Here is a 24810-nt window from a genome sequence, read left to right as displayed (position 1 = left end):
CCTTTCTTCGGTTCAAATCTGGACACAAAACTATACCCAATGCTGCTCCTGACATGTCTATCTACTGGTTTGATGATATCATGGAATGAGGGCTGTGCTGGGCTGTGAGATTGTGGTGGAATACGATTCTGCTGCTGCTGATGGCTCATTGCACCTCATGGATACCCAGTTTTGGGATTTGTCCTTAGTCTACTTCCCTAGTGATGATTAACATGGTGAAGCACTCACTCATCAGTTGGGAGGGGAGAGGTAGTTTTCCTTGAAATTGTTTGACCTGAAGCCATGACACTCCATGGAGTCAATATTGAGACTTCCCCACCTGCCAGTGGGATGGGACATACCCAGGGACGGTGACGGAGGAGTCTGGGATGTTTCCAGATTTCCATGTTGCTGTGATTCAGTGATGCCAGCTCATTTACACTCTGCCCAACTGTCTTTTCCATTGCCCTCAGTGTGTCTGCAAAGATGCAGGGTTTGTAGGGGCAGGAGTGGGAGCGGGGCTGTGGGGGTGCAGGCGGAGGAAAGTAGCCATGTCCTCTCCTGGTGACTATCCAGTGTGCCTGCTGGAAATAGAGAGTGTGTGACAGTCAAGTGAGGAAAAAGAAATGACTTGCATCTGATCCCCAACACAGGGGAATAGCAGACTGGCACTCACTGTGGAAAAGTCTCCAACTGAGGAGCCAGTCCCTTCAGCAAAGTAGGAGAGGGAGTTTGAGGAAATCATGTTTCCTTTTCCTGTTTTACAGAGAGATTGCGCCATACTACACCAGAGAATACAGAGAAGATAGACACCGCAGATCGATCCTGACCATCACCCAAGGAACAACTGCGGGAAGACATCCAATCCCTTCACAGCATTGCTCAACACAGAGAAGATTGGGCAGTGAAACCATCATCTGGAAATCAGTCAGGGTGAAGCTGGGAAGAGTGTGAGTGGGCTCCAAGTGTGGTGAGCGCTTCAATCATTCATCGAGCCTCATGAATCACTGACTCATTCCTACAGGTGAGAGGCTGTTCAAGTGTGAGGAGGGCTGAATAAGCTCATAAGGTCTTCTAACACACAAGGTGCATCTGTTGAACAGCTACATGGAAGAGAAACCATTCAAATGTGAGGTGTGTGACCGAGCCTTCACACAATTATCGACACTCGTGAGACACCAACGGATCCACACTGGGCAGAAGCCTTTCAAGTGTGAAGTGTGCGAGAAATCATTGTCTGACGCATGGCACCTCCGCGCACACCAACGCACTCACACTGGGGAAAAGCCATTCACGTGCGACGTGTGCAACAAATCATTCTCACAGTCATCAACCTTCCGCGTACACCAACGGATTCACACTGGTGAGAAACCATTCACATGTGAGGTGTGTGAGAAATCATTCCCCTGGTCATGGACCCTCCTCAAACACCAGCGCATTCACACAGATGAGAAACCATTCACATGTGAGGTGTGCAACAAATCCTTCTCGCGGTCATCGAACCTCCATGCACACCAACGCATTCACACAGGGGAGAAGCCGTTCATGTGCGAAGTGTGCCAGAAATCATTCTCGGAGTCATCAAATCTGCATGTACATCTACGCATTCATACAGGGGAGAAACCGTTCACGTGCAAGGATTGTGACAAAGCCTTCACACAGTTATCAAGCCTCCTGGTCCATCAGAGAATCCACACGGGGGAGAAACCCTTCAAATGTGAAATTTGTGATAAAGCTTTTACAACATCTACGAAGCTTCTGATGCACCAGACTATTCACACTGGGGAGAAACCCTTCCGGTGTGAGGTTTGTGAGATGTCTTTTATTGAATCCTCTGAGCTCCTGACGCATCAGAGGATTCACACAGGGGAGAAACCATTCAAGTGTGAGGTGTGTGACAAATCATTCTCTCAGTCATCGAATCTCCACACACACCAGCGCATTCACACAGGGGAGAAGCCATTCACGTGCGAGGTTTGCGACAAATCATTCTCATATTCATCAACCCTCTGCAGACACCAACGCATTCATACAGGGGAGAAGCCATTCACATGCGAGGTGTGCGACAAATCATTCTCGCAGTTATCAAGCCTCCGTGCACACCAACGCATTCACACAGGGGAGAGACCATTCAAGTGTGAAATGTGCAACAAATCATTCTCGCATTTAATGAACCTCCGCGTACACCACAACATTCACACAGGAGAGAAACCATTCATGTGCGGAATTTGTGATCAAGCCTTCACACAATTATCGAGCCTTACGAGACATCAGACAATCCACGCAGGGGAGAAACCCTTCAAATGTGTGGTTTGTGATAAAGCTTTTGCAACATCCACAAGGCTTTTGATGCACCAGAGGATTCACACAAGGGAGAAACCCTTCAGGTGTGAGGTGTGTAATAAGGGCTTTGCACGATCATCGGAGCTGGTGAGACACGAACGCATTCACACAAGGGAGAAGCTGTTCACGTGCAAGGTTTGTGAAAAAGCCTTCACGCAGTTATTGAGCCTTGTGCAACATCACACAATCCACACAGGGGAGTAACATCTAAAATTTGAGGTTTTGTGCATCTTCATCCCCCCTGCGACACCAGAGGATTCACACAGGGGAGACGTTAACACAGGCAGCGTATCTCCTGGTCCATCAGTGCACCCACACAGGATACAAACTCTGTCAGAGTGAGTTCTGTAATAAAGCCTTCACACATTTGTTGGACTTCCTGGAACATCAGTGAACCCACACAGGAGACAAACCCTTCCAGTGTGGCGTGTAGTAGGATTGTTTCACCTACTCCTCCTCTCACCACACACCGACGTCTCCACACAGACTTGGAGTCGGGTCACTTGCTTCTGTTACACTGAGAATTGTTTGTCTTGTTTACCCTCCAGTGCTTGCACAGGGGAGCTGTTGTTCTAAAGCACTGTCTGTCTTAGCAGTCTCTGTCTCAAATCTTTCTCATTATCAGTCCAATCGCTTCAAGAAGGCAATTTAACCTTTGACCAGATCACCAGAAAAGACATCAATATGTATAGAAGCTCCTGTATAAATTCAGTATCTTTTCAGTGCAGCGTCAGGTACAAGTCACTCACTGACTCTCACTCTGATGAAGAAGACAATCAGATACTCAGTGATTTGAAAGGTTTCAGCTCTTGATCTACCAGCACAATCACCATTCCTGGGATAGTAATGTAGGCACATCAATTAGCCGTAGCATCTCTGGTCTATGGAGGGGGAGAGTCAGCCGTTCCTCATCAGTGACCCCAGCTGTGAAGTCAGGGGGAGGGCAGGATGTGTCTCGGCTGTGACAGTCTCCATTGTCTCAAAACATTCACTGTCTGGGTCTACACGTGCTGAATGGCCACTCAAACAGAGCACTAGAGGCCAATCAATGTCCACAGTCTATACTCCTGATCAGTACCTTGAGGATTGGAGGGAATGTGAGAGGATAACAGCTTGTATTTATAGATCACTTTAATATAGTCAAACATCCCAAAGTGTTTCATAGAGATGTAATCAGAGAAAAGTTAATACTGAAACAAAGAAGATGATATTAGGAGGGGATGACCAAAAATATGGTCAAAAAGGTGGGATTTTGGGAGGGTCCTAAAGGAGGGGAGAGAGATAAAGATGCAGAGAGGTTTAAGGAGGGAATTCATGAACATGGAGCCTGGATGACATGGTCGGGTGAAGGGAGTGGGGCTGGGTGGATGTACTAAAGGCCAGAATTGGAGTAAGGCAGAGATCTTGGAGGGAGATGGGGCTAGAAGTGACAGAGATAGGGAGGAGGTGAGGCTATGGAGCAATTTGTACTTGAACGTGAGAATTTTAAATTGGAGGCACTGGGGGACTGGGAACCAGTATAGGTCAGCAAGCACAGGGGTGATAGGTGTGTGAGTTAGGATAGAGACCGCAGAGTTTTAGCTGACATGAAGTTAATGGAGGGTGGAAGATGGGATGCTGGACAGGAGAACACTGGAATGTTTTAGTCTAGTCTAGAAGCAACAACAAGGGTGAGGATTTCAACAGATGAACTAATGTGAGGGTTGGGGGTGTTGGAAATGGGCGATGTTACAGAGGGGGAAGTAGGCGATATTTGTGATGGAGAGGGTATTGGAGTTCGAAGCTCAGCTGGAGAATGACACTGACCAATTATAGTTGAAGATGAGAATGGAGAGAGCAATCATGAGGAATGTAGGAACTGGAATAATCCCTTGAGCCTGTTACACCATTCAGTTAGATCATAGTTGATCCGTTTCTTAAATTATCTACCTGCCTAGACTCTGTAAACCTTAACCCCCTTGTCTAAGAATAAACCTATCAATCTCAGTTTTGAAATTTTCAATTGACCTCAAGCCTGAACAGATTTTTGTGGGGAGAGTGTTCCAGATTTCCAGTGTGTCTTCCAGGACTGGAAACTTATTGGTCCATGGACCCATGTGACCACTGGATCTCTGTAACCATTGGTGGGTTTGTTTGATGGTAATGAGCTCCATCCTACAGCTCTAAAGTTCAGTGTCATTTATGACCATCGGAATTGGGAGGCAGATTAAAGCACAGGGATTTTAAAGAAACTTCTGTCTGTAGTATTCTGAGAGTGTTTCCCCTGATGTGAGTGTGGGTGTGTTAGTAAAGTGAGCCACCTCTCAATAGTGGGTATGGGGTAGAATCGGGCCCTGCTTTAGTTGGTGATGTGCATTATAGACAGATCCTCTTCAGGTGATGGGTGTTTGACTAATATCATGGGGAATGTTTGTACTCTGCTGCCTGGGAGGACTACTATCCTGAGTATGGTGAGGGAGTGAGGTGTGTTTCTGCAGACCTGAATTCTCTTGATGTAATAACGGTGTGGTATGTTCACCTTACCCTCTTCCAAGGTTTATTCCACGTTCTGAATATTGTGTTGTAGTTCGTCTTGTTTTACTTATCTTCTGGAAAGATTTATAACTCACAATAAATTCATTTTTTTAACTTAAACCAAACTACCTGATTTGTCAACATGGTATCCTCCTATTCACTGAAACACTCAGAAGCCTACAGTAAGAGTCCGGTACACAATATCACTGTGTCAATGTCAATGTCACTGTGGGCTGGTATACTTTCTCCATCAACGGGTTTATAGTTTCCAGTTCACAGGAAGCATAATGTTTCCCTAAAAAAGATATGCATTTATATATGAACTTTGATGAACTCAGGGTGTCCAAAAGGACTTTATCGCCAATGAAGTGATGTTTGAAGTCACTGTTGCAATTTGAAAACGTGGCAGCCAATTTGCGCCCAGCAAGCTCCCACAAACAGCAAGTGATAATGACTAGATGTGTTTTTGACATTGATTGCAGAATCCATATTGGTCAGGACATCAGGGATAATTCCCCTGCTCTTCTTCAATGTAGTGTCATGGGACATCTTACATCCACCCGACAGCGTAGTTTCACTCACCTCAAAGCTGGTACCTCTGACAGTGCAACACCCCCGCAGTCCTGCAGTGGAGTGTCAGCCGCAGTGCTCAAGTCTCTGGAGTGCAACTTGAATCCACAGCCTCAGAGTCAGAGCCATGTGTGCTAACTAAATCACGGCTGGCAAAAGCCAATATTTCTGTTGCATTAGATTCAGTTTCTAAAGGGTTAAGTCCTAAGGCTGTGTACAGAACGCTATTCTCCCTGTAAACTGGCAGCCTGAAAGTTTGATTTGATTTAAAGTGGTAACTAGTTAGATCTGCCGGTGTCAAAGCTGTCTTTGTGTCTGGGTTCCTGAAGCTGTGAAAGGTGGTAAAGTCCCTGGTGTCAGAAGTGAAACTGATGGAGAAAAGTGGGTAGACTCCAGGAGTGAGGAACAGCCTACAGACTCAGTACTAATGGAGGATCCCCACATCAAGGAAAAACCGAAACATCTTAAATCCCACTGACTCAAATACAGCCACACTCCAGACCAACCATCTTCTCCTTGAGTTCTCTGCCCAAAGGCAGGTCTGACGTACATTGCCATGAGCTCCACCACAGGAATGGCAAGGAGGCAGGTCCCGAATCCACCCCAGATGGAACAGGGATCGAACCCCATGCTGTTGGCACTGATCTGATCCATACCAGCGTTCCAACTAACTGAGCCAATAGGCCTCCCAATGAGTCTGAATTGCTGTGTCAACATCCACTTTTACATACATGTTGTAGTTTGGAGCTATGGATAGTGATGGTAGAAGCTCCAATATCTTTCCATCACATGGCTGACCAGGAATCTCCCCTGCTCTTACTGCATGCTATTGGCGCATTTTGGAAGGAATTACAAGTTCATTTTCAACCTATGAGGCAAGAGGTGGCATAGTGAGATTGTCGCTGGACCAGAGACCCAGGTTCGAATCCCACTACGGCAGATGGTGGAATTTAAATTCAATAAATAGTCTAATGATGACCATGAAACCACTGCCGATTGTCAGTAAAACTCATCTGGTTCACCAATGTCCCTTAGGGAAGGAAATCTGCTATCCTTACCTGGTCTGGCCAACATGTAGGAGCTGTCTCACAGACTAGTCAAGGAATAGCTTGACATAGTCATTCTCACGGAATCGTACCTGACAGATAATGTCCATCACCATCCCTGGGTATGTCCCATCTCACGGCAGGACACACGCAGCAGGGGTGACAGCACAGTGGTATACAGTCAAGAGGGAATTCCCCTGGGAGTCCTCAGCATTGACCTCACCCTCACCAGCCTACCTGCCGCAGATGCATCTGTCCATCACAGTACAGGTAGGAGTGACCTGCATACAGTTATTGTGGAGATGAGGTGCTACAACTGTACAAAATGGAGTGGATTTTGAACAGTTCTAGCAACTTGAGGCTGGGCAACCATGAAACGCTGTGGGCCATGAACAGCAGCAACCACAATCTGTAACCTCATGACCCAGCATATCCCCCACTCTACCATTACCACCAAGACAGGAGATCAACCTTTGCTCAATGAAGAGTGCAGGAGGGCATGCCAGGAGCAGCACCTGGCATATCTAAAAATTAGGTGTCAAACTGGTGAAGCTACAACACAGGACTGTGTGCGCGCCAAACAGCATAAGCAGCAAGTCCACAACCAACTGATCAGATCTAAGCTCTGCAGTCCTGCCACATCCAGTTGTGAATAGTGGTGGACAATTTAACAACTCACTGGAGGAGGTGCTCCATAAATATCCCCATCCTCAATGATGGAGGAGCCCAGCACATCACTGCAAACAATAAGGCTGAAGCATTCACAACAATCTTCAGCCAGAAGTGCCGAGTGGAGATCCATCTTGGCCTCCTCCGGAGGTCCCCAGCATCACAGATACCAGACTTCATCCAATTTGATTCACTCCACATGATATTAATAAATGGCTGAAGGCACTGGATACTACAAAGGCTATGGGCCCTGACAATATTCTGGCAACAGTACTGAAGACTTATGCTCCAGAATTTGCCGCTAGCCAAGCTGTTCCAGTACAGCTACAACACTGGCATCTACCTGGCTATGTGGAAAATTGCTCAGATATGTCCTGAACACAAGAAGCATGACAAATCCAACCTGGCCAATAACTGCCCTGTTAGTCTACTCTTGATCATCAGTAAAGTGAAGGAAGGGATCATCAACAGTGCTATCAAGCAGCACTTAGTCAGCAGCAACAACTGATGCTCAGTTCTAGTTCCACCAGGGTCATTCAGCTCCTGACCTCATTCCAGCCTTGGTTCAAACATGGACAAAAGAGCTGAACTCCAGAGGTGAGGTGAGGTGAGAGTGACTGCTCTTGACATCAAGGCAGCATTTGACTGAAACAAAAACAAAAATACCTGGAAAAACTCAGCAGGTCTGGCAGCATCTGCGGAGAGGAACATAGTTAACGTTTCGAGTCCGAATGACCCTTCAACAGAACTGTTGAAGGGCCATTCGGACCAGGTATTTTTGTTTTTGTTTTGGATTTCCAGCATCCGCAGTTTTTTGCTTTTATCTTAGCATTTGACTGAGTATGGCATCAGGGAGCCCCAGCAAAACTGGAGACAATGAGAATCCGGGGGAAAACTCTCCACTGGTTCATACCTGGCACAAAGGAAAATACATGTGGTTGTTGGGGGTCAAACATCCCAGTTCCAGCACATCACTGCAGGAGTTTCTCAGGGTAGTGTCCTAGGCCCAACCATCTTCAGTTGCTTCACCAACGACCTTCCTTCCATCGGAAGGTCAGAAGTGGGGATGTTCGCTGATGATTGCGTAATGTTCAGCAATATTCATGACTCCTCAAGATACTGAAGCAGTCCATGTCCAAATGTAGCAAGACCTGGACAATATCCAGACTTGGGCTGACAAATGACAACGAACATTCGCCCACACAAGTGCCAGGCAATGAACATCTCCAACGAGAGAGAATGTAACCATCACCCCTTGACATTCAATGGCATTAACACTGCTGAATCCCCCACTATCAACATCCTGGTGGTTACCATTAGCCAGAAACAGAACTGGACTAGCCATATAAATAGTGTGGCTACAAGAGCAGGTCAGAGGCCAGGAATCCTGCAGCAAGTAACTCACCTAAGCCTGACTACCATCTACAAGGCACAAGTCAGTAGTGTGATGGAATACTCCCCATTTGCCTGGATGCATGCAGCTCCAACAACACTCAAGAAGCTTGGCACCATCCAGGACAAAGCAGCCCACTTCACTGGCACCCCATACACAACCCTTCACTCCCTCCACCATCGACATACAGTGGCAGCAGTTGCACCATCTACAAGATGCACTGCAAAAGCTCACCAAGGCTCCTTCGATAGCACCCTCCAACACATGACAGCTCCCATCTAGAAGGACAAGGACGGCAGACACGTGGGAACACGACCACCTGGAAGTCCCCCCCTGCCCCTCTCACCTGTACATGTGTTGATCCCACCACTGCACGTCATCGCTGTCTTGGATGCTGTGGATCTTCCTCTTCTGATCTGCTGTCAAACACATCCGAGGCTACACATCCCATACTGATGTCAGTTTGAAAGCCGCTAAGGATGAAGAATGCTATTCCCACACTAGATTCTCTGCCAAACAGTTGCCAGTGGGAACTGAGGCAGCAGCTGCAATAAGTGAGGTTTTATTCAGATGGAACAATGACAAGTTTAAATCCCCACCTGATCTGCTGCTCAAAGTCGCCTCCGTTTCACCGGTCTGTTTTACACGTCAGGAAACTCATGTTACTGCTATTTGGAGCGATTTGAAATTTAAATAATGTTCCATGTGGTGTGTAAAAATGGCTATTGCCCTCAAACCTTTATTTATATATGATAACATTAGGTCATTAATGACATTAATATGACAATGTACCAAAGTATTCATCCAAACATTCCCCTTTCCATTAAAAAAACATTGCATGCACTATCATTTGCCACATCCATAGTGTTATCTATTCACCAGTTTGCTAGATACCTGAGATACCTACTTTATCTCAACACGATGCAGAGATGACACTAGTTTGAAATCTAAACGTTCATTTACACTACTTAAAAAAATCTCATAAATTATAAGATTCTATACCCACATGGTGCCCCCTGCCAGAACCCAGGTCTTCTCTTTGAAAGCTCTGTATAATTAGCTCTCAAGCTCCAACCACATGCTTACGCAATCAGGCACAGTCACATAGATCAGAGAACTGACTAACATAATCAAACATAGATCAATCAGACTATTGAAAACAACACGTAGTCCATAAAGAAAAGTATCACACATGAGCAAAAAACTTTGTTCTTTCTAGTCTGTTCCAACACATGCACTGCACACATAGAGTGGGATTTTCTGGGTCTCCCAGTGGCGGGCATTGTTGTGTGTGGGGTGGGATGGGAAAATTTACAGAGCAGCCAAAAGCATGCTCATAATCTTTAATGCATTCAGGTCTTCACTTCCGAACAAATTAACACCACTTGCAAACACATTGGAGCAGATAGAAGCGGTTTGAGAAAGGTGTTTTGAAATGGCTGGTGGTCAGACTCCACCATCACTTTCTCTCTCACAAACAGGCACTGGTTGAAATGCTCAGAAGTAAAGGAAATAGCCAGGCTCTCTTTCTCAATCTGCACAGTATAGTTCAATTTTTGTTAATGCTCTGGATACAAACACCACTGGTTGTCCTTGCTACATGAGAGTTGCTCCAAGTCCTGTTTCACTGGCATCTCACTGCAGGGTGACTTCATCATTGGCATCATTGTACCTCAGCACTGGGATTGTTGTCACTAGTTGTTTGATGCTGCTTCTTGTTCTGTGCCACAATATCACTGAACATCCTTTGCAGTGAGATTGCACAAAGGTTCACACTCTGATGACAGATTGGCAAGAACTTGGCTAGGTAGTTCCCATGTGGGTTTGCTGCTATTCCAGGAGGTCTAACAACTGTGTGAAGATTTTCTTCCAGAACTCACACCAATATTTCACATTGAAGACATCAAGAAAACTTTATCGCAAACCTCAGACTTGAAGGGTTACTCCATTGTGTGGATACCCAAATGAACCTGGAGGTTTGAAAACTTTGTGAAGGTTTTGTCAGACACTTCACACTTGAACGGTTACTTCCATGTGAATACGTTGGTGTCTGCGGAGACTCGATGACTGTGAGAATGATCTGTAGCACACGTCACACATAAATGGTTTCTCCCCCGTGTGGATCCTCTGATGGATCAGCAGCTTCGATAACTGTGGGAAGGCTTTGTCACACACCTCACACGTGAACGGTTTCTCCCCTGTGTGAATGCGTTGGTGTACACGAAGGGTCGATGACTGCGCGAATGATTCATCACACACCTCACATATGAATGGTCTCTCCCCTGTGTGAGTGCGTTGGTGGACACGGAGGTCCGACGACCGTGAGAATGATTTGTCACACAGCTCACACGTGAACGGTCTCTCACCTGTGTGAATGCGTCGGTGTTCCCGGAGGGCTGATGAATCTGAGAACGATTTGTTGCACACCTCGCACGTGAATGGTTTATCCCCAGTGTGAATGCGTTGGTGTACACGGAGCTCCGATGACCGCGAGAATGACTTATCGCACACCTCGCACGTGAATGGTTTCTCCCCAGTGTGAATGCGTTGGTGGCTGAGGAGGTTCGATGACCATGAGAATGATTTGTCACATACCTGGCATGTGAACGGTTTCTCCCCAGTGTGAATACGTTTGTGGCTGCGGAGGGTTGATGACTGCGAGAATGATTTGTTACACACCTCACACATGAATGGTTTCTCTCCTGTGTGAATCCTCTGGTGTCTCAGGAGATTGGAGGAATTGGTGAAAACCGCCTCGCAGAACTCACACCTTAAGAGTTTCTCCCCCGTGTGAATTCTCTGGTGTATCAGGAGGCTCGAAAATGTCACAAAAGCTTTATCACACAGCTCACACTTGAATCGTTTCTCTTCCATATGGCTGCCCTTGACTTAACAGTGGTTGTAAGAGATGCACCTTATGTGTTTGGAGATCTTATGAGCCTGTGGATCCCCCGTCACACTTGAATAGTCTCTCAACTGTAGGAACGAGTCAGTGGTTCACGAGGCTCCAAGAACGATTGAAGCTCTCACCACACTTGGAACCCACTCACACTTCTTCCCAGCCTCACCCTAACCGATCGTCCACAGCTGAACCTTGGGAAAGGTTGGTTCTGATGGAAGGCTCCACACCACTGACCAGTTTCAGATCTGATGATATGTCAAAGCTTCCCTGACCCGACCGATTTCCAGATGATGGTTTCACTGCCCAACCTTCTCTGTGTTGAGCAATGCTGTGAAGGGACTGGATATCTTCCCACAGTTGTGCAGCTGTTCCTTGGGCTATGGTCAGGATCTATCTGCTGTGTCTATCCTCTCTGTATTCTCTGCTGTAGTATGGTGCAATCCTCCTGTAAAACAAGAAAAGGAAACATGATTTCCTCAAACTCCCTCTTCACCTTAGCTGAAGGGACTGGTTCTTCAGTTAGAAACTGTTCTAGGGTGACTGCCAGTCTGCTATTCCCCTGTGTGGGGGATCAGGTTCAAGTCCTTTCTTTTTCCTCACTTGACTGTCACACACTCTGTTTCCAGCAGGGACACTGGATAGTGACCAGGAGCAGATAATATGGTTACTTTCTTTCCTTTGCACAGTGCCCCATTTTCCCAGGCACCGTGAGGGCAATGGAAAGGACAGGGGGAGTGTAAAATGGGCTATCAATTCAATATGAGCTCGTGTCATTCTGGTGAAGACCAGTTTTACCCCTAAAGTATGTGTTTAATATAAAAAAAACTCAGGAATAATGTTAATTCAATGGAGATTTTGAAATTTCTCCCCTTGTTTTCCAAAATTATTTGAAGAAAACACATTGGGCAGGAAGTGCTAGAAGATAAAGAAAATATTGCCTTTGATTGAAGGATTCTGGTTTATCCAGGGAAATTAGATACACTGCACTCGCTCAGACTGCACATCCCAAATTCAGCTATCAGCCACAGCACTGGGCAAAACTATCAAATCCAAGCCAAGGCTTTTGGGAAAGGCCGTGGCCTTCAGGTAAAATCTTTAAAGAGGGCATTAAAATAAATTTCAATAACTGTATCTCCAGGTAAGGCAGCCAAATTGCTATGGTGCTAGATTAACAATCGAGAGATTGAGATTTCAAATCCAACCACAGAAAGTTACATGCATAGAATTACATTGCAGAAACTGGCCATTCAGCCCAATTGGTCCATGCTGATGTTTGTGTTTCCCATGAGCTTCCTGTCACCCCCTTCATCTCAGCCTATCAGCAGAGCCTTCTGTTCCTTTCTCCCTCATGCTTATCTAGGTATCTATGCTATTCACCTCAACCACTCCAATATTGTGAAACTGAATTTAGTGAATTTCAAAATTTGTAGAAGAAAAATAAAGACATCAAAACTTTTAGATTCTCTAAAAACCCAAATATTGTCCTTCAGGGAAGGGAACTTGCTACAACTGCCTGGTCTGGTCTACATGTGACTCCAGTCCAACACAACATGGTTGACTCTGAACTGTCCTCTGAAGCGGCCTAGCAAACAATGATAAACAATCACTACAAAATCCAATAAGAGGAAAATCAGATAGATCTGGACATTGTGTCAGAATAAGATTAAAGTTATCTGAGCCCAGTGAAATCTGTGAAGTCTCTCTTACCAAGGTCTGAGGACAAGTACCCAAGTGAGGAGAGCTGCCCCACAGACTGGTCAAGTAGCAGTGATACTCACTGAATCGTATCAATCTGGAAACATCCCAGACTCCTCCGTCACCATCCCTGGGTATGTCCCATCCCACTGGCAGGTGGGGAAGTCTCAATATTAACTCCATGGAGTCTCATGGCTTCAGGTCAAACAAGTTCAAGGAAAACTACCTCTCCCCTCCCAACTGATGAATGAGTATTTCACCATGTTAATCATCACGGGGAAGGAGTCTAGGGACAGATCCCAAAACTGGGTATCCATGAGGTGCAGTGAGCCATCAGCAGCAGCAGGATTGTATTCCACCACAATCTCACAGCCCGGCACAGCCCTCATTCCATGCTTATCATCAAACCAGTAGATAGACATGTCAGGAGCAGCATTGGGTATATTATAGAATCCAAGTTCGAGCCTAGTTAATATACAGTCCTCATTCCAGGCAAATATTATATGATGTGACTATTATAAATTCTGTTCCTTCACTCACCGTCTCCTCACTTGGTTTTCAGTCCCTACAGGAAGTGAACCAGTTGTGGAAGAGGAAGAGGAGAGAATGGGCAGATTGGCTGGGCTCTCTGATTGGCTATCAGAAACGTCAATCAGGTGTAGTCCTACGTTGCAAACCAACCCACATGTCTACGTCAATCACTGAGTTCAACCAGTCACAAGAGCAGGGGTCCGGGACTCGGGACATCTCGGTTTCGCTTCTCCTTCCGGCTCTCACTCGATCGCAACTGCATTACACAATGGAGCAGGTGGTCCTGCGGTTGCGCAGAGAGAAGCAGCACTTTGCAATGGGATTGGGGGAACACATCCCGCGGTGTCTGATGGGAGTTGTAGTTCTGACTCGCGCAACGGCGGTTGCCGCCCAACGTTCGGGAGTTCGAATTTGAGAAAGCGCGAGCCCGAGGGACTGTCACGTGGGCGGGGCTGGAATTGGAGGTGCGCACCTGTAAATCCCAGCCCCCGGGAGGCGGGGACCAGGATCGCAGCCGTTTAACCCACTCTACCTCGCCCTTCCTCCTTCACCCCTCACCTCGACCCACCTCCATTGCCCCAGCAGCCCCGCCCTCACCCCCACCGTTATTGGGGTAACTGGAGAGAAGATGTTCCCACTTGTAGGGAAATCCAAAACTAGGGGCCAGAAGTATAATAAAAGCAAAATACTGCAGATGTTGGAAATATGAAACAAAAACAAAAATAGCTGGAAAAACTCAGCAGGTCTGACAGCATCTGCAGAGAGGAACACAGTTAACGTTTCGAGTCCGTATGACTCTTCAAAAGAACTAAGGAAAAATAGAAATGAGATCTCATTTCTATTTTGACTTAGTTCTGTTGAAGAGTCATATGGACTCGAAACGTTAACTGTGTTCCTCTCCACAGATGCTGTCAGACCTGCTGAGTTTTCCCTGCCAGAAGTATAAGACTGCTCTGGTGCTAGATTAACAAACCAGAGATTGAGAGTTCAAATCTAACCACGGAAAGTTACATACTCAGAATTACAGTGCAGAAACAGGCCATTCAGCCCAACTGGCCCATGCTGGTCTTTATGCTTCATACAAGCCTCCTCTCAATTCCTCTCCATCTCACCCTATCAGCATATCCTTCTGTTCCTTTCTCCCTCATGTGCTTATCTAGTTTCCCGTTAAAGGTATCAATGCTATTCACCTCAACCGCTCCATTTGTGACACTGAATTCAATGAATTTCAAAAGTCGTAGAATAGAAACAAAATAAAAACATGAAAACTTTTAGATTCTCCTAAAAACCCAAATGTTGTCCGACAGGGAAGGGAACCTGCTACAACTACCTGGTCTGGTCTACATGTGACTCCAGTCCCACACAACATGGTTGACTCTGAACTGCCCTCTGAAGTGGCCGAGCAAACAATGATAAACAATCACTACAAAGTCCAACAATAAGAGGAAAATCAGATAGAATCACAGAATCACACAGTGCAGAAGAGGCCCTTTGGCCCATCGAGTCTGCGCCGAAACGTGAGAAATACCTGACCAACCCACCTAATTCCATTTACCAGCACTTGGCCCATAGCACTGAATGTTATGACGTGCCAAATGCTCATGCAGGTACTTTTTAAAGGATGTGAGGCAACCCGCCACCACCACCCTCCCAGGCAGCGCATTCCAGACCGTCACCACCCTCTGGGTAATAAAGCTTTTCCTCACATCTCCCCTAAACCTCCTGCCCCTCATCTTGAACTTGTGTCCCCTTATGACTGACCCTTCAACTAAGGGGAACAGCTGCTCCCTATCCACCCTGTCCATGCCCTTCTTAATCTTGTACACCTCGATCAGGTCGCCCCTCAGTCTTCTCTGCTCCAACAAAAACCACCCAAGTCTATCCAACCTCTCTTCATAACTTAAATGTTTCATCCCAGGAAACATCCTGGTGAATCTCCTCTGCACCCCCTCCAGTGCAATCACATCCTTCCTATAATGTGGCGACCAGAACTGCACACAGTACTCCAGCTGTGGCCTCACTAAGGTTCTATACAACTCCAACATGACTTCCCTACTTTTGTAATCTATGCCTCAACTGATAAAGGCAAGTGTTCCAAATGCATTTTTCACCCACCACTCCTCTAACGTGCCCTTCCACCTTCACAGGCCTATGGACACACACGCCAAGGTCCCTTTGTCCCTCAGAACTTCCGAGTGCCATGCCGTTCATTCAATACTTCCTTGTCAAATTACTCCTTCCAAAGTGTATCACCTCACACTTTTCAGGGTTAAATTCCATCTGCCACTTATCTGCCCATTTGACCATCCCATCTATAACTTCCTGTAGCCCAAGACACTCAACCTCACTGTTGACCACCCGGCCAATCTTTGTGTCATATGCAAACTTACTAATCCTACCCCACACATCTATGTGTTATCTATGAATAATTGGGGACCCAGCACAGATCCCTGTGGGACGCCACTGGACACTGGCTTCCAGTCACTAAAGCAGCCTTCTGTCATCACCCTCTGTCTCCTGCAACTAAGCCAATTTTGAAATTATCAAATTACCCTGTATCCCATGTGCATTTGCCTTCTTTATAAGTCTCCCATCTGGGACCTTGTCAAAGGCTTTGTTGAAATCCATATAAACTACATCAACTGCACTACCCTCATCTACACACCTGGTCACCTCCTCAAAATATTCAATCAAATTCGTTAGCCATAGCCTCCCTTTGACAAAGCCATGCTGACTATCCCTGATCAAACCTTGCCTCTCCAAGATAGATTCGGCCAATCCTGGCAATGTGTCAGAATAAGATTAAAGTGATCTGAACCCAGTGAAATCTGTGAAGTCTCTCTTACCAAGGTCTGAGGACAAGTGAGGAGAGCTGCCCCACAGACTGGTCAAGTAGCAGTGATACTCATTGAATCGTATCAATCTGGAAACATCCCAGACTCCTCCGTCACCATCCCTGGGTATGTCCCATCCCACTGGCAGGTGGGGAAGTCTCAATATTGACTCCATGGAGTCTCATGGCTTCAGGTCAAACAAGTTCAAGGAAAACTACCACTCCCCTCCCAACTGATGAATGAGTATTTCACCATGTTAATCATCACTAGGGAAGTAGACTAAGGACAGATCCCAAAACTGGGTATCCATGAGGTGCAGTGAGCCATCAGCAGCAGCAGGATTGTATTCCACCACAATCTCACAGCCCAGCACAGCCCTCATTCCATGCTTATTTTCAAACCAGTAGATAGACATGTCAGGAGCAGCATTGGGTATATTATAGAATCCAAGTTCGAGCCTAGTTAATATACAGTCCTCATTCCAGGCAAGTATTATGTGATGTGACTATTATAAATTCTGTTCCTTCACTCACCGTCTCCTCACTCGGTTTTCAGTCCCTACAGGAAGTGAACCAGCTGTGGAAGAGAAAGAGGAGAGAACGGGCAGGCTGGGTGAGCTCTCTGATTGATGTTTCCGGTCTCCAATCAGGTATAGATCTATGTTGCAAACCAACCCACATGTCTACGTCAGTCACTAAGTTCAACCAGTCACAAGAGCAGGGGTCCGGGACTTCTCGGTTTCGCTTCTCCTTCCGGCTCTCACTCGATCACAACTGCGTTACACATTGGAGCAGGTGGTCCTGCGGTTGCGCAGTGAGAAGCAGCACTTTGCAATGGGATTGGGGGAAACACATCCCGCAGTGCCTGATGGGAGTTGTAGTTCTGACTCGCGCAATGGCGGTTGGCGCCCAGCGTTCGCGAATTCGAGTCTGAGAAAGCGCGAGACCGAGCGGCTGTCATGTGGGCGGGGCTGGAATTGGAGGTGCGCACCTGTAAATCCCAGCCTTTGGAGGCGGGGACCAGAATCGCAGCCGTTTAACCCACTCTACTCCCATTCCCCATCCCTCAACCTCATCTCCCCATACCGCCATCTTCCCCCCTCACCTCCCCAACTGCCCTCCTTCACCTCCAGCCTCCTCCAACCAGCCTCCGCATTCAAAGGATCATCCTCCACCATTTCTGCCAACTCCAGCATGATGCCACCACCAAACACATCTTCCCTTCACCCTCCCCCCCCCGCCCCCGGCGGCATTCCGTAGGGATCGTTTCCTCCGTGACACCCTGGTCCACTCCTCCATCACCCTCTACACCTCAACCCCCTCCCACGGCACCTTCCCATGCAACCGCAAAAGATGCAACACCTGCCCCTTCACTTCCCCTCTCCTCACCGTCCAAGGGCCCAAGTGAAGCAGCATTTCACTTGCACTTCCCCCAACTTAGTCTACTGCATTCGTTGCTCCCAATGCGGTTTCCTCTACATTGGAGAGACCAAACGCAGACTGTCCGCAAGCATTACCCAGACCTCCCTTTCGCTTGCCATTTTAACACTCCACCCTGCTCTCATGCCCGCATGTCTGTCCTTGGCTTGCTGCATTGTTCCAGTGAAGCTCAACGCAAACTGGAGGAACAGCACCGCATCTTCCGACTAGGCACTTTACAGCCTTCCGGGCTGAATATTGAGTTCAACAATTTTAGATCATGAACTCTCTCCTCCATCCTCACCCCCTTTCCGATTCCCCCCGCCCCCGTCTTTTTTTCCAATAATTTATATAGGTTTTTCTTTTCCCACCTATTTCCATTATTTTTAAATGTATTTCCATCCATTGTTTTATCTCTACCTTTTAGCCTTTTTTGATTCCTTCACCCCATCCCACCCCCACTAGGGCTATCTGTACTTTGCTTGTCCTGCTTTCTACCCTTAATTATCACATTCCTTAGATAATATCACCACCTTCAACACCTGTTTGTCCTTTTGTCTGTGACATCTTTTGGTTATCTCCACCTATCACTGGTCCTCTATCCAGCTCTACCGCCAACCCCCCCCCCCCCCCCCCCCCCCCTTAAACCAGCTTATATTTCACCTCTTTCTATTTTTACTTAGTTCTGTTGAAGGGTCATTCGGACTCGAAACGTTAACTGTGCTCCTCTCCGCAGATGCTACCAGACCTGCTGAGTTTTTCCAGGTATTTTTGTTTTTGTTTTGGATTTCCAGCATCCGCATTCTTTTGCTTTTATCCTCCTCCACCACCCACCTCCTCACCCCCCCCCCCCCCCCCCGGCCCCCCACCACCACCACCACCACCAACCATCACCCCCTCCTGCATTTTGGGGGTAAATGGAGAGAAGATGTTCCCACTTGTGTGGGGGAGTCCAAAACTAAGGACCAGAAATAAAAGATGGTCAAAAATAAATCCAATAATGAACTCAGGAGAAACTTCTTCACCAAGAGAATGATTAGAATGTAGAACTTGCCCCCACAGGGAATGGTTGAGGCAAATAGTTTTGATGAATTTGATGCGAAGCCAGGTAAGTACATGAGGGAGAAAGGAACAGAAGGATCTGCTGATAGGGTGAGATAAATTAGGGAGGGAGAAAGCACATGTGGAGCATAAGCACTAGAAGAAAGCAGTTGGGCTGAATAGTCAGAGTTATACAGCACAGAAACAGGCCCATCGTGTCCATGCTGGCCATCAAGCACCTATCTATTCTAATCCCATTTTCCAGCACTTTGCCCATAGCCCTATATGCTATGGTGTTTCAAGTGCTCATCTAAATACTTCTCAGGCAGTGTGTTCCAGATTCCAACCACCCTCTGGGTGAAAAACTCTTTTCCTCAAATCCCCTTCTAAACCTCCTGCCTTTTACCTTAAATCTATACCCCCTGGTTATTGACACCTCCGCTAAGGGGAAAAGTTTCTTCCTATCTACCCAATCTATGCGCTTCATAATTTTGTATACCTTTATCCGGTCCCCCCTCAGCCTTCTCTACTCTAAGGAAAACAACCCTAGCCTATCCAGTCTCTCTTCATAGTGGGAACGCTCCAACCCAGGCAACATCCTGGTGAATCTCCTCTGCATCCTCTCCAGTGCAATCACATCCTTCCTAAGGTGTGGCGACCAGAACTGCTCACAATACTCCAGCTGTGGCCTAACTAGTGTTTTATACAGCTCCAATGTAACCTCCTTGCTCTTATATTCTATGCCTCAGCCAACAAAGGCAAGTATCCCATATGCCTTCTTAACCACCTTATCGACCTGTGCTGCTGCCTTCAGGGATCTATGGACATGTACACCCAAGGTCCCTCTGATCCTCTGTACTTCCTAGGGTCCTACCATTCATTGTGTATTTCCTTGCCATGTTAGTCATCCCAAAAAGCATCACCTCTCACTTCTCAGGATTAAATTCCATTTGTCACTGCTCTGCCCATGTGACCAGCCCATCTATATCGTCCTGTAGTCTAAGACTTTCCTCCTCACTATTTATGACACCACCAATTTTTGTGTCAACTGCGAACTTACTAATCATACCTCCTATATTCATGTCTAAATCATTAATGTACACTACAAACAGCAAGGGTCCCAACACCGATCCCTGCGGTACACCACTTGTCACAGGCTTCCAATCGCAAAAATGATCTTTGACCATCACTCTCTGCCTCCTGCCATTAAGCCAATTTTGGATCCAATTCACCAAACTTCCCTAGATCCCATGGGCTCTTACCTTCTTGACCATTCTCCCACGTGGGACCTTGTCAAAAGCCTTAGTAAAGTCCATGTAGACTACATCAACTACACGACCCTCATCTACACAACTAGTCACCTCCTCGAAAAATTTAATCAAATTTTTTGGACATGATCTCCCCCTGACAAAAGCTATGCTGACTATCCCTGATTAATCCCTGCCTCTCCAAGTGGAGATTAAACCTGTCCCTCAGAAGTTTTTTCCAATAGTTTCCCTGTCACTGATGTTGGACTCACTGGCCTGTAATTACCTGGTTTATCCCTACCTACTTCTTGAATAATGGTACCACATTTGCTGTCCTCCAGTTCTCTGGCACCTCTTCTGTGGTCAGAGAGGATTTGAAAATTAGTGTCAGAGCCCCTGCAATCTCCTCCCTTGCCTCAAATAGCAGCCTGGGATACATCTCATCTGGGCCTGGGGATTTATCCACTTTTAAGCCTGCTAAAGCTGTTAATACCTCCTCCCTTTCAATGCTAATTTGTTCAAGTATATCACAATCTCCCTCCCTGATTTCTACACCTACATCATCCTTCTCCACAGTGAACACAGGTGAAAAGTAATCATTTAAAACCTCACCTATGTCCTCCGGCTCCACGCACAGGTTGCTACTTTGGTCCCTAATGAGCCCTGCTCTTTCCCTGGTTATCCCCTTTCCCTTAACATATTTATAAAATGCCTTGGTATTTTCCTTTATTTTGCCTGCTGTGTTTTTTTCATGCCCCCTCTTAATTACTTTTTAAAGTACCCCCCCCCTACACTTTCTGTACTCCTCAAGGGCTTCTGCTGTTTTCAGCCCTCTGTATCTGCCATAAGCGTCCTTTTTTTCCCTCATCCAATCCTCTATATTCCTTGACATCTAGGGTTCCCTGGACTTGTTGGTCCTATTCTTCACCTTTACATGTTGGCCCTGAACTCTCACTATTTCCTTTTTGAATGACTGACTCCCACTGGTCTGATTTTGACTTTCCTACAAGTAGCTGCTCCCAGTCCACTTTGGCCAGATTCTGTCTTATCATATTGAAATTGGCCTTCCCCCAATTCAGGGCCTTTATTTCCGGTCCATCTTTGTCCTTTTCCATAACTACCTTAAATCTTACAGAGTTATGGTCACTACCCCCGAAATGCTCCCCCACTGACAGTTCTATGTTTCTGCTATAAAAACTAGAATTAAAAAAACCGTTGGAAATACTCAGCAGGTCAGGCAGCATCTGTGGAGAGAAACAGAGTTAGGGTCTCAGCTCGAGATGATCTTTCATCGGGAACCAGGTTGGATGTTGGGCAGCTCTTCCTTTTGTCAGCGAACAGCCCCTGGCCTCACCAGCACCCATAAAGCCCGTACACACCAGCACCAACCGCCCCCACCACCCATTCCAACCCCCCTACCAACCTGCTCACCCGAGCAACACTGTCCCTCCTGCTCCTGGGTCCCATGGTCAAAGTGTCCCTGAATCTATTTCCTTAGAGCTGGTCACTCTGGACTCCATCTCGGAGGTCACAGTAACTCCCCAAGTTGCAGTGTTACTCTCCAAGCACAGAGTCAGTATCAGAGCACAGACTCACTCCCCCAGTCATGGTAATTCTGCAATTCCCAGAGTCACCCCTCGAGGAACAGAATGACTCCCCAAACACTGGTTCAATCTCCTTGCTACTCTCTGCTCCTCTCTCCTGTGCCACTCTCTACTCTGTCTCTCTCTCTCCCTGTGCATGAGCTGATCCCACCACTGCACATCATCATTGCCTTGGATACTGTTGGTCTTCCTCTTCTGATCGGCTGTCAAACACATCCGAGGCTACACATCCCACACTGATGTCATCAGTTTGAAAGCCTTTGAGGATGAAGGATGCTATTCCCACACTAGAAATCTCTGTCCAACATTTACCGGGGGAACTGAGACAGCAGCTGCAATAAGTGAGGTTTTATTCAGATGGGACAATAACAAGTTTAAATCCCCACCTGATCTGCTGCTCAAAGTCGCCTCCGTTTCACCGGTCAGTTTCCCAAGCTTCAGGAAACTCAGGTTACTCCAGAAATATTTGGATTGGCTGTGAGAGACGTCAATCAGAGAGCCCCACCCACTCTGCCCATTCCCTCCTCTTCCTGTTTCACAGCTGCTTCACTTCCTGTAGGGACTCAAAACCAACTCAGGAGATGGTGAGTGAACGAACACAATTTATAATAATTACATCACATAATATCCACACTAATCTTCAGGCAGCCTGACTATCCTGTGGGGAATCAGCTGTGGAAATGCCCCTTATGCTGTGTGAGAACATCCAGCTGAGAGAGCTGTTTACTCGGTGCTTTGTGCTGAACTGTTTGCCTGGAGCTGTGTGTTGGATATTGAGTGTGTTTATTGGAAGCATTTCCCTTCTGATTTACAGGCTGACTTTTGTTGATGGCTCATTACTGAATATGAGAAGGTGAGGTGTAATTATCTGGGAGGTGCAGAGTGTCTGAGGATTCTTACTGATTTCCTATTGTTGAGTTCAGTGTGTGTGTGTTGGGAGCTGGTTATTATCCTGTGGACTCTAATTTATACAGTTCTTCTGAGGGAGTGTTGCCCTGTTGGTTTGGCAGTGCTGAGGGAGAGCTGCCTCCTTGGAGGGGCAGTACTGAGGTAGAGCTGCCTCCTTGGAGGGGCAGTACTGAGGTAGAGCTGCCTCCTTGGAGGGGCAGTACTGAGGTAGAGCTGCCTCCTTGGAGGGGCAGTACTGAGGGAGAGCTGCCTCCTTGGAGGGGCAGTACTGAGGGAGAGCTGCCTCCTTGGAGGGGCAGTACTGAGGGAGAGCTGCCTCCTTGGAGGGGCAGTGCTGAGGGAGTGTTGCCTCATTGGAGGGGCAGTACTGAGGGAGAGCTGCCTCCTTGGAGGGGCAGTGCTGAAGGAGTGTTGCCTCATTGGAGGGGCAGTACTGAGGGAGAGCTGCCTCCTTAGGACATAGGAGTAGGAGTTTAGGCCATTTCATGTCTCAAGCATGTCCCACCATTCAGTGAGAGCATGGTGTATCTGTGATCTGATTCCATATTCCTGCCCTTTCCCCATATCCATTCAAACCTTTGGTGAACGAAAACCAATCAATTCCAAATTTAATATTAACAATTGATTTACCATCGAATTTCGTTTTGTTGAGTTCCAAATTCTACCTTTGTATATCCAAATGTTTCCTAATTTCACTCCTGAAAGCTCTGGCTCTCACTTTTAGATGACGCCCCTAGTCTTCAACTATTCCCCATATTTATTAATGATTTAGATGATGGATGAAAAAAACACATTTCCAAATCACTGATGACGCAAGATAGGCATTTGTGTAAACATTGTACATGGAAATATCAAATTACAAAGAGACATTGATAGATTAAGTCAGAGGATAAAACTGTGGTAAATGGATTTCAATGTCAGCACGTTGAACCTACAAAGGCTAGAACAGGGATTCTAAATTGGGAAAAACTAGAAACAGTGGAGGTTCAAAGAGACTTGGGGAGCCAGGTACAGAGATAATTAAAATGTTATGAACAGGTAGAGAAAACAATCAGAAGGATGAGGAGGTAGAAGTCATGTTTCAGCTTTACAAAGCCCTGTTTGACCACACCTGAATACTGGGAGCAGATCTGGGCCCCTCACCATAGGAAGGATGTATTGACCTTGGAGGGAGGGCAGTGTGGATTAATGAGAATGATACCTGGACCGCAAGGGTTAAACTGTGAGGGGAGATTAAACAAACTCAGGTTATATTCCTCAGGCTTTAGAAGGTGAAGGGGTGAATCTGATCGGAGTTTTCAAGATATTAGGGGGAAGAGATTATTTTCATTGGTTCTCATTAATCTACACTGCCCTCCCTCCAAGGTCAATACATCCTTCCTATGGTGAGGGGCCCAGATGTGCTCCCAGTATTCAGGTGTGGTCAAACAGGGCTTTGTAAAGCTAAAACATGACTTCTACCTCCTCATCTTTCTGATTGTTTTCTCTACCTGTTCATGACATTTTAATTATCTCTGTACCTGGCTCCCCAAGTCTCTTTGAATCTCCACTGTTTCTAGTTTTTCCCAATTTAGAATCCCCTGTTCTACCCTTTGTAGGTTCAAAGTGCTGACACTGAAATCCATTTACCACAGTTTTACCCTCTGATTTAATCTATCAATGTCCCTTTGTAATTTGATATTTCCATGTACGTTTTTTTCACTTGTGTCATCAGTGACTTTGGAGATGTGGTTTTTTTTATTCCATCATCTAAATCATTAATAAATATGGGGAATAATTGAGGCCCAAAACAGATACTTGCAAGACACCAACTAGTCACATCAGTTCTGAGGGAGTGCTGCACTGTCAGAGAGGGGGGGCTACTGAGGGAGTGCTGCATGTCAGGGAGGGGGGCTACTGAGGCAGTGCTGCACTGTCTGAGGAGTGGCACTGAGGGAGTGCTGCACTGTCAGAGCAGTGGCATTCATGTAGTTCTGCACTGTCAGAGGAGCAGCACTGAGGGAGAGCTGTCCTGTCAGAGGAGCGGTACTGAGGGAGTACTGCACTGTCAGAGGAGCGGCACTGAGGGCGTACTGCACTGTCAGAGGAGTAGCATGAGGGAGAGCTGTACTGTCT

At 46.6% G+C, this 24810-nt stretch overlaps 3 protein-coding genes across 9 annotated transcripts in view; 1 reads left to right on the top strand and 2 right to left on the bottom strand.

Moving 5' to 3' along the window:
- Positions 1-4950, top strand: part of LOC144695208 (uncharacterized) — a 267173-nt gene extending 262223 nt beyond the window's left edge. For 3 of the 4 annotated variants that reach the window (XM_078566093.1, XM_078566094.1, XM_078566096.1), the window contains one exon: positions 747-4950. In XM_078566093.1, the coding sequence (XP_078422219.1) occupies positions 1087-2526 (1440 nt within the window). In that variant the 5' untranslated portion in view covers positions 747-1086 and the 3' untranslated portion in view covers positions 2527-4950. The remainder of the gene's footprint in view (positions 1-746) is intronic. The other variant, XM_078566095.1, reaches the window with a different exon arrangement.
- LOC144695212 (uncharacterized) overlaps positions 1-13838 on the bottom strand; it is a 303141-nt gene extending 289303 nt beyond the window's left edge. For 3 of the 4 annotated variants that reach the window (XM_078566106.1, XM_078566100.1, XM_078566101.1), the window contains exon 1: positions 13652-13701. The gene's annotated coding sequence lies outside the window, so the exon portion shown is untranslated. Of the gene's footprint in view, positions 1-13651 lie in introns of all 4 variants that reach the window. The other variant, XM_078566103.1, reaches the window with a different exon arrangement.
- LOC144695458 (uncharacterized) overlaps positions 1-24810 on the bottom strand; it is a 101275-nt gene that overhangs the window by 15785 nt on the left and 60680 nt on the right. The window contains 2 exon segments of the mRNA XM_078566343.1: positions 10408-10533; positions 10535-11402. Of these exon segments, the coding sequence (XP_078422469.1) occupies positions 10408-10533; positions 10535-11402 (994 nt within the window).

Source organism: Cetorhinus maximus, chromosome 21, assembly GCF_964194155.1.
Source record: "Cetorhinus maximus chromosome 21, sCetMax3.hap1.1, whole genome shotgun sequence".
In the NCBI taxonomy this organism is placed as follows: Eukaryota; Metazoa; Chordata; class Chondrichthyes; order Lamniformes; family Cetorhinidae; genus Cetorhinus; species Cetorhinus maximus.
Note: the sequence above shows the minus strand (reverse complement) of the source record. Positions and strands in the feature narration are given on the sequence as shown.